Genomic DNA, 10,574 nt, shown 5'->3' with positions numbered 1-10,574 from the left:
TCATACTCTTATTTATTTGAGTGTTGGAGTCCCTTTGCAGGTGCCCAAGCCACCATCCTTTACAAAAAGACGACATTCCTTTCTCTTAGTCCAAGAAAAGCAAGTTCGAACACTAACAGAATTAACTATACTTTGGAGATATCTTTACACACAGAAACATATACCATTTATATATCAAATCAATTATTAATATATTTGTGTATAAATATATATATATATATAATTAAATTTATTTTTAATATATATTTATATTTTAATATATATTTTTTACTGATAATTAATTTTAATATACACGTAACTTCTATATTATATATTCTTAGATTCTCATTACACATGCATACATCTCCCGTATTTGTTTTAAATTCAATGAAGACTTTTTGCTTTTTAAAAATAAATAATAAACTAATATATAAATACACAAGGAACATGCGTTGAAAAAAAATTACTAAATAAATGCGAGTGTGAAAAATAATAGGAGTTAAAAAGAGACCAAGAGTAATATAATATAATAAGAGACAACCCTATTTCTTTTCTTTGTTTATCTTCAAAAATAGATAGATGTTCCATTACATAAGGAGAAAATTTTGCAGATCAACTCCCTCCAATGCATAGAATTGAAAGTATATATACTTATTAATTAGTATACACAAAGTTAAAGAGCACCAAGAATATGGGTCGTTATATCTTTTACCTTCATCTTCTTGTTTTATCTTTTCTTCTTTCTACTTTCTTTCTGACTGCTGCACAAGCCACCAAAAAGGCAAGATCTTTATTATTATTATTATTAGCTTCTAATTACTATTATTTTTTCATTTTTCATACTGTGTTTCAAATAAATGAGCCTTCTAATTTTGTAAATTTCAGTGCTACATTGTGTACTTGGGAGCACATTCTCATGGTCCAAACCCTTCGTCTTATGACCTTGAATCCGCTACAAATTCTCATCATGATTTACTAACTTCAACCTTGGGAAGGTATATATAATTAAACAATCATATATATCATATATAGATCGACTAATAAGTGTAATTCACAATAAAACCATGCAGTAAATGGACTAATTATCGCATATATATTTTGATCATCATCATTATTCACATTGAATTCACAGCCATGAGAAGGCCAAAGAAGCAATTATTTATTCATATAATAAACACATAAATGGCTTTGCTGCACTACTTGAAGAGGAAGAAGCAGCACAAATTGCAAGTAAGATGCAATGGTTTTCCATTATTATTAATATTGTCCCTCGGGACTTAATTAATAAACAAAATTTATAGTTAATAATGTTTATCTGGGAATTCATCAATTTGGTGCAGAAAACCCAAATGTTGTGTCAGTGTTCTTGAGCAAAGAGTATAAACCACACACTACACGTTCATGGGAGTTTCTTGGACTGCACAGGAGGAATGGTATGAACACAGCATGGCAGAAAGGGAGATATGGTGAAAATACAATCATAGCTAACATTGATACAGGTAAGCTTTCTCCACACCGCACATGCTACTTCATATACTTCATAATCAAAATCAGAACCGCATATATTATTGATAATGAGTTGGTCCAATGGGATTATATTACCGTGAAAATCCATTGTTTTCATCTTAAATTAATCTTAAATTAATAATAAAAAATTTGTTAGACGATAATTTAATTAAATATTTAATAATTTGGTATCAAATAAATTGTAGTTAACAACAACTCTTTATGATGTAAGAATCTTTTATAAAATCTAGAGACAGTTGTAAATTAAACAAATTATGTAATTTGAACTTGAACCATGATATATATATGTAAAAATAATTATTGTTTATATTAAATTTCACCTTTTGTATATACATACAGGTGTTTGGCCTGAATCTAAGAGTTTTAGTGACAAAGGAATAGGCCCTGTTCCAACAAAATGGCGTGGCGGTAATGTGTGTGAAATTAGCAAAGTTCGTAGTTCAAAAAAAACTCCATGCAACAGGTTCTCTTCTTCCTTCAATAATATTTTCTGCAAACACAAATATATTCTATCATATATGCTTAATTGCAAATTTTATGAAGCACCAGATTCACCAATTCAATATTAAAAACTGATAAAATAATTTGTACTTGTATATCATTAAGCGTAAAAGAATTTTATATAGATAACTAATAATGTATTATGGCTTTAGTAAAAAATAATAAATAATGAGCTTTTAAATTTTGTTACTTAAAAATGTAGTGAAAAAGCATAAATCTGATTTTATAACCGTGTTTTTACCACATTAAAATTAAACGGTTAAAAAAAATAAAAATATTATTTGTACACTAAAATTATTTACTAAAATAAGCTACTAATATATTTATATATAAATACATGTGTAATTTAATTTATTTTTAATATGTATTTATATTTTAATATATATTTTATATTGATAACTGATAGTTGATTTTAGTATATGCTGATCCGAAGAATATTAGGGGCCAATAATTTTTGTGATTTGTAGCTATCAAATATTCAAATAACCATCAATAATAATTTTAATGGTATGAAATTAGTATAAAATTTCATCCAATAATTTATTTTTTTTACTAATTACATATGGTCAGAATTTAATAAAGTTGCTGACCTAAACTTTGCTGACCGCTCATAACCTAGTATAACTCTAAAAAAAATTACTTGGCTAGTAGTCTAACTGAGCTTATGCTATATTATGATTAATCAGGAAACTAATCGGAGCAAGATACTTCAGCAAAGGCTACGAGGCAAGCATAGGCAAAATTGCGCCATCACAGCACACGGCACGTGACTTCGAAGGCCATGGCACCCACACTCTATCAACCGCCGGAGGCAACTTCGTACCCGGCGCAAGCGTTTTCGGCAACGGCAACGGCACCGCAAAGGGTGGATCACCAAGAGCCAGGGTTGCAGCCTACAAGGTGTGCTGGTCAACGATAGACGAGACAAGCTGCCATGGCGCAGACGTGTTGTCCGCCATTGACCAAGCCATCAGCGACGGCGTTGACGTCATCTCCATTTCGGCTGGTGGCAGAACAGAGGTAAACCCTAATGAGATATTCACCGATGAGGTGTCCATAGGAGCGTTCCATGCGCTTTCAAGAAACGTTGTTGTTGTTGCTTCAGCCGGTAATGAAGGACCCACACCTTCAAGTGTTGTCAACGTGGCTCCATGGGTGTTCACGGTTGCTGCTAGCACCATTGATAGGGACTTCAGCAGTAACGTAACTCTTGGTAACAATCAACAAGTCACGGTAAGTTTCTATGATAAAATACTTTCATTTCGTACTTTTTTCAAAATTTATTTTAACATTTTTTAATGTGTAGAATTAATTTGGTCATGTTCATGTAAACTTGAATTACCAGGGAGCCAGTCTTTTCGTAAATTTACCATCCAGTCAATCCTTTCCTCTCATCCTTGCATCTGATGCTAGATTTGCTAATGCCACAATTCAAAACGCGTAAGTACAAATCCTATAAAACTTTGATTAATTGAAAAACAATATAAGAGATAGATACAAAGTCACGCAAATTTAATTTAATCATGTATATGTACTTGTCATACGTTATTGCAGTCAACTTTGTATGCCTGGAACACTTGATCCAGCAAAAGCAAGGGGCAAAATAGTCATGTGCCTTCGAGGTGGGAAAATAAGGTCGGTTGCTGAAGGCCAAGAAGCTTTATCTGCAGGTGCAGTTGGAGTGGTTATGGAAAACGATGCTCAAAGTGGAAACACAGTTCTAGCTGAGCCTCATGTTTTGTCCACTACAAATGTCCCCAAAAATAATCAGGACAAAAATGTTCATGATTATTACAACAGTACCACGTAAGTAATAATTATGCCATATATATAATAACTTAACAAATTCTAAGTAACATTTTGAAACACTATTAGTTGCAAGTAAATTTTAGTTCAACACTTCAACTTATGGTTACATAAAAATGTTTCAGGAGCCCTACTATTAACATGTCTGCAGCAAGAACATTGCTTGGAACAAAGCCAGCTCCAGTTATGGCCTCATTCTCATCTAGAGGTCCAAATCCAATTCAACCGTCAATACTCAAGGTTTATATATAGTCATTGATCCTCCTTAGTGACATATTATTCAAAATTTTATTTTGTTTTCTAACTACATTCCCCTGCTTTGTGTTTCAGCCTGATATAACTGCACCAGGGGTGAACATACTAGCTTCATATTCCTTAGCAGCAAGTGCATCTAACTTGCCATCAGACACACGCCGTGGGTTCCGGTTCAATGTGCTACAAGGAACTTCCATGTCATGCCCTCATATCTCTGGTGTTGCTGGTCTTCTCAAAACTCGTCATCCAAATTGGTCTCCAGCAGCTATTAAATCCGCAATCATGACCACAGGTACTCTAAACATGCATTTCTTGTTTATCCTAAGGCTAATTATTTTGTTAGGCAGACAATCACTTGCATATGAGAATTGACAGATGATTTGACATTTTGACTAAACTGTCGTCTAACAATTTTCAACTATCATTTTAACGTCAAGTTGTAGTCATGATTTTGTTATGCTATATGATTATTCATATGCATGCCTTACTATATTGTTTCTTTTTCTTCACTTTTTCAGCAACTACTCAAGATAACACCAATGGAGCTATACAAGATGCATTTGATAATACATTAGCCACACCTTTTGCTTATGGTTCAGGGCATGTTCAACCAGACTTAGCCATGGACCCTGGACTTGTTTATGACATTACCATTCTTGATTACTTGAGCTTCTTATGTGCTTCTGGATACAGACAAAACCTCATTGCATCACTCAATTCCAACAAGAACTTCATATGCTCTGGATCTCACAGAGTAACAGACTTAAATTACCCTTCAATCACATTACCAAATCTCGGATCTGACGCAGAGAATGTTACTCGCACGGTTACTAATGTTGGACCTCCAGGAACATATGTTGCAAATGCAAAGTTGCCTGGATTTAACATTGTTGTGGTGCCGAGTTCCTTAAAGTTCAAGAGAGTTGGTGAGAAGAAGAGGTTCCAGGTAATTGTGAAGGCAAGAAGTGTGAGTCAGAATGGGAATTATCAATTTGGAGAGTTGAAATGGACAAATGGGAACCACATTGTTAGAAGTCCAATTGTTGTGAGGCGCACATCATGAGAAGTATATACTAATTAATATTAATACATTAATATATGGCTATGTATGACCCATGACATGTTATGAGATGTTCTTTTCTTGGATTTTAGGATGCTTTTGTTTTTTATTTGGTCTATCTATTAGTGTTCTTTTTCATTGTTGATTGTTAGGTTAGGCTATCTATCTATTTTCTGCGCAACCTTTCTATTTCTGCATAATTGACTTTGGTTAGATTGGACAACCCCCAATGACTGTTTTTTTTTTTTTTTTTTTTTGGTCGATGGATTGACACACTCACACACCCACTCACACACACTAACCTAGCCACTGCTAGGGTTCGAACTTGTGTGGCTTTGGATTGAGGCAAATACTTTTGCCATTGAACCACATGCCTCAGCCACACTTATAATTGACTGTTAAAAGAAAGAAGATTCTATGAAATTACATAAATGTTCCTTAACAAACACATTTGTAGAGAAAAAGGCAAGTGTGGGCCAAATAAGGAGGGATCAGTAATAAGCCAGCTTCAGCTTTGATCCAAATATTATGGGCCTTAATAAGCCTTGAACTCGGAACAAATAAAAATACAAGAAGGATACATGAACCTTGACCAAAAAAAAAAAGAAGGATGCTTGAACAAGAAGAGCAAAACTAAAGTGTTGGCAATTCTGCAGTAAGCAAGTGTTTAAGGTTTGAATCTCATATTGTGTATATAGTAATTTATTAATTAGTGGTAGACTTTTAAATAAAACTTAGATCCATAATGAATTAGTTTTTAATCAGTCAAACTAAAAAATATTATAAACAAAAAAAAAGATATTGGTAGTTCTATGACCAAATAGAGAAGTATTGGTGGTTGAACCAAAAAAAAAAAGAAATTATCATTTGATAGTACCTTATTTTGATGAATATCATGGAGGCTTATCAATTGATTTCTTTTTTTTTTTGTCAAAAGCATGGATTCATTATTGAAATTCATTTTGTTCAAGAATAAAAAATGGTTTAAAAGGGACATGGCACTTTTAATATCGATTTGTTATATTTATAAACAAATGTTATTGCCCAGCGGCTCAACTGCCATCTTGTTATTTGTCATAAAAACTAATTAGTGGATGAAGCTGAAAATTTATTATATTGGACCGAAAATGAGAAAATACAGGGAATACAATAGATACATCATACATGTTTGGCAGCGAGACAGAGCAGCTTCTTTTTCTTCTCTCGTTTTCATGAGGTCGGGCCCCTGATTAGTGGTCAAAGGACCACCTTTCCACCCACACTTATCTATTTATTTAATATCTATCTGAGTATAACTATATTAAGTATATACTAAAATTAATTACAAAAATCAGTCACTAACGTGAAATATACATTAGAATATAAAATATACATAAAAATAAGTTAAATTATATATATATATATATATTTAAATACAAATATATAATTACTGATCTTATTGATTGATTTTAGTGTACAAATAATATTTTTATTTATCTAATATATTAAAACCACCAAATTTATTAAATGACATACATACTTTAATTTTCTTTATTCATTTTTTTTAAATGAAAGATCACCTAAATTGTAAAAAAAATCAAATGAGTATGTAATTACAATTCATTATTATAATTTTTTTCTATTCTTATTAAAACTTTATAATTTTATATCTATTAAATTTTTTATAGTCAAATTAAAATTGTATCGTTTAAACTGATATATATTTCTTATATATATGTCAACAAAATTAATCAATACATTCCTTATACATATACTTTTTTAGATAAAGTATTTTTTTAACTCCTAACATTTGAACTAAATTCTAATATAGTCTCTAGTATTTAAAATATTTTATTTCATCTTTTTAACCAAAATTAATATTTTTCAAAAAAAAAATTTTCTTCTTGTACTACCTCTTTTTCTCTTCTATTATTATTATATTATTATTATTTTATTAAAAAATTAATAAAATTTATTATTTTTTATCTGTATTTAACTATTAATATTTAAAAACAAAAGTTAAAAATTATCGAATTATTAAATAAAAAAAATTGAACTAATAACTAAAAATAACGGTCAAAAACAATAAATTCTACTAGTAGCCCTCTAGTATTTCTCGTACGTGACATTCACAACAAACTAAAAGATATGCATTCATCTTGAAAAATCCAAGAAAAGATATTGATCTTAAAATATGCACTTATAAACTGTAAATCAAAATACTTTATGCAAAATATTTATAGTAATAAAAAAAATAATCAACATAATTATCAAAAGATATAAAATCCGTCATGTCAAAATCTTTGATGCAAAAATGTATACTATGCATTTTAAAATTTATATAATAAAAATAAATTGATAATGATAAAGTGATTATAATTATAGTTTTATTTTTTATTTTCTCTATTTTTAGAACATAGATTATTCTATCTTCTAAGACAAGAAAAAATAATATGTAATCATCACCGATAAATTTATAATATTTATTATTTAAAATAATTAGAATTTTACCTTTTGATTTTTCAATGTTATTATTTAAGAAGAACCTAATGGTTGAAATACCTCAATCAGTGTCATTTTCAATAATCTATCCTTTCCAAATCACTATATGTTATACAATATAGAAAGAAGGTTTAAGGATCCAATTGCAACTTGCCACAATTATTATTTCTATAAAACATTAAATACATTCACTTCCCTAAGAACCCTTGGAAATAAAGTATACCTTTCTTTTTACAAAAGGAGAAGAGTACCTTTCTCAAACTTGTAAAGTGATACTCAACCATTTTTAGGACCCAAAAAACCTTTCATGAACTAAAGGGCATATACCCTACGTTCATCAATTCAGGTGGTACACACTACACACAACATGGCGAAAAAGTTGTTCTTATTTAATTCATAGCATTTATCCCATTTTGTACATTGTTGTGAAGATATAGACCAAGTCTTTTTCAATGGAAACATCTTTTTTTTTTTTTCCTCTGTACATAATATTCGTGTTAAAATATATAGTACTAGTTTCCTGCATTAACGAAGAGGTTTCCATTGTGCCCCCACTATATGCTTAAATAATGAGTTACTCAAATTATATAGATAATTAAAGGGAACCTTTAAATCTTTAATAACATTATCGTCTTCTCTAAAAAATTTTGGTAGTCCCCATAAACCTTTTCCGATCCTTTTCTTTTCTCCAATTAAAACCTTTAACCTACTATATAGGTTTTCATAAAATAAGATTATTATATATTTAATTGGGATAATAAAGATCTCATTCCGATCAAATTGGAATTAAGCTGATCTTGGATTGTGTCCCAAATTAGGAACAAATTCGATAACCAAGTTAGCTAGGGTCATTTGTATGTGATTTAATGAAGATTACGTGTAATAATGTTAATGCTATGTGTCATCCCATTTATTATTAATTGTGTGACATGTAATATTCATTGAGATCAAACCAACATTTTATACACTAATATTTAAAAAATAATAAAAAATCAGTTCAATCAATTTAAAATTATTTTATTTAGTATTTAACTATTTATTAATTATTGTTAAAATAATTGTATAATTTTAAATATAATAAAAATATAATTACAAATGTTATATATATAAAATTATAAATGTTATATTATATAAGATAACTTTAAATATTGTTTCTTAATATTATCATATTTTATAAACAGTGTTAGAAATAACTAAAAATTCATAGTTATTATAAAATTTTAAGATTAAATTAGCTGGTCTGAAACGAATATTAGATATACTCTCTCTTGAAGTTAGATTTTAATGCTATGAGTATTTTTTTTTTTAATGAAACGAGGTTAACGAACGTCCAATAAAGAAAGGGAATAATTACACTATCACCCCCCCCCCCCCCCCCACATCAGCACTATTCAAAAACTTAAATCTCATTAGGAATATGAAAATAAAGAATATAAAGTCCTAATAGAAGAAGAGGATATTCTTTGTTGGCAAGATCTTTATCCGTTACTCGATTGATTTCTATATAGATATTTATTTCTCGTACAACCAATTACGATCAAGCAAATCCTTTAATTTGACTTGAGACTTAAACACGATTTCTTATATATCATTTCATTATTTAAAACAAATTTCATTCATAATAGTTTTGACTGTTGTATCAAATCTGATTTTATCTTCATAACCTTCAAAACGTTATTTGTATTCTATACAAGGACAATGTGATCCATATTGGAGCAACATTTTATATATATATATATATACTATGATATTTCAGCTCCCTAGATCAAAGTATACTTTTACAATAGTAACCTTTATGAAATCTTACAATCATATATCAACTTTTATCAAGTAGTGTTGGATTATTCTTGATGACAATATCGAAAGAAATAGTGCAATATTACAATAGTTGTATTTCTCTCCAATTTTGGATCGAACTTCTTTAAAATTATCAACTTAAACACTATAGTGATCCTTCTCAAATGGAGTCCCAAAAGGAAAATAAAAATGAACATTATATAGTATTTTCTCAATGTGTATATATATAGTGATCAGAATTATTAATATTTGACAACTCATGAAGGGTTGTAGACTCTTTTTCTCCACCTAAAAAGTTGTTTGGTCGCTAACCAAAATCAGCTCAAACAACTTGAAATAGTGAAACATGACAAAACATATTGCTGTTAGGTATATATATGAATATAATAATTAACCCGGGAAATATGTCTTTTCTTCTTTGTATATAAAAGGTGAACTAATAACTAAGATTTACAAAAATGAAGTGCAAATTTCCTTGGATTCCATACTTTAATTTTAAATAGGTTTATATATAATGTTGTATATATAATTTACTTTTACAAATTACAAGTATCGCGTTCTATTGATATCTTAAAATATAAGCTCAATTGGTTGAATAATCTATTATTACATTGTTTGGCGTTTTTACTGGATTTTTGGATAAAATTCAACACAAATGAATGTGTTATTGGCCTGAGATCGGGGGCTTATAATAGCATCCTCCGAAATCACCATGACAGTTTCATCGCAGGCTTTAGTGCAAATCTGGATAATTGTTAAATTACTTTAGCAAAATTTTAGGGTATTTCTTTGAGTTTTTTATTGTTTATTCAATGATGATAACAGCATCCAAGTAAAAATAAACTCAAATAGTTTTGAAGTTTTGTCAGAACTATTTTTATTACTCTCATAGTTTTTTTTCTCTTGTAGCAGCAATTCAGACTTTGCTGGTTAAGAAGTGAAATGTGACAATTAATTAATGTATTCTGAATGGTATGTTTAAAAAGTTAGAAACTTTTAATGATATAGAAATGAATTGAATTTAAATATTTGGAATGAATTAAGAAAATTATAAAATTGAATTTCAGTGTTTGGATTATTTATCAAATGAATTAAAGTTTTATAACTTTATCCTTTATTAATATAACATCATATTTAAATAATAAGAGAAAAAAATAAATTAATTTTT

General features: G+C 29.3%; 1 protein-coding gene across 1 annotated transcript; it reads left to right on the top strand.

Annotated features, from left to right (window-relative positions):
- Positions 1 to 620: 620 nt before the first annotated feature.
- Positions 621 to 5,202, top strand: LOC130973127 (subtilisin-like protease Glyma18g48580). Its single transcript, XM_057897541.1, has 11 exons — positions 621 to 760; positions 865 to 974; positions 1,112 to 1,209; positions 1,320 to 1,478; positions 1,846 to 1,969; positions 2,694 to 3,240; positions 3,353 to 3,447; positions 3,562 to 3,813; positions 3,939 to 4,053; positions 4,144 to 4,360; positions 4,587 to 5,202. Exons 1-11 carry the CDS (start codon positions 671 to 673, stop codon positions 5,129 to 5,131), a joined length of 2,352 nt encoding a protein of 783 aa, XP_057753524.1. The 5' UTR covers positions 621 to 670; the 3' UTR covers positions 5,132 to 5,202.
- Positions 5,203 to 10,574: the final 5,372 nt, after the last annotated feature.

This window comes from Arachis stenosperma, chromosome 4, assembly GCF_014773155.1.
Source record: "Arachis stenosperma cultivar V10309 chromosome 4, arast.V10309.gnm1.PFL2, whole genome shotgun sequence".
Lineage (NCBI taxonomy): Eukaryota > Viridiplantae > Streptophyta > Magnoliopsida > Fabales > Fabaceae > Arachis > Arachis stenosperma.
Note: the sequence above shows the minus strand (reverse complement) of the source record. Positions and strands in the feature narration are given on the sequence as shown.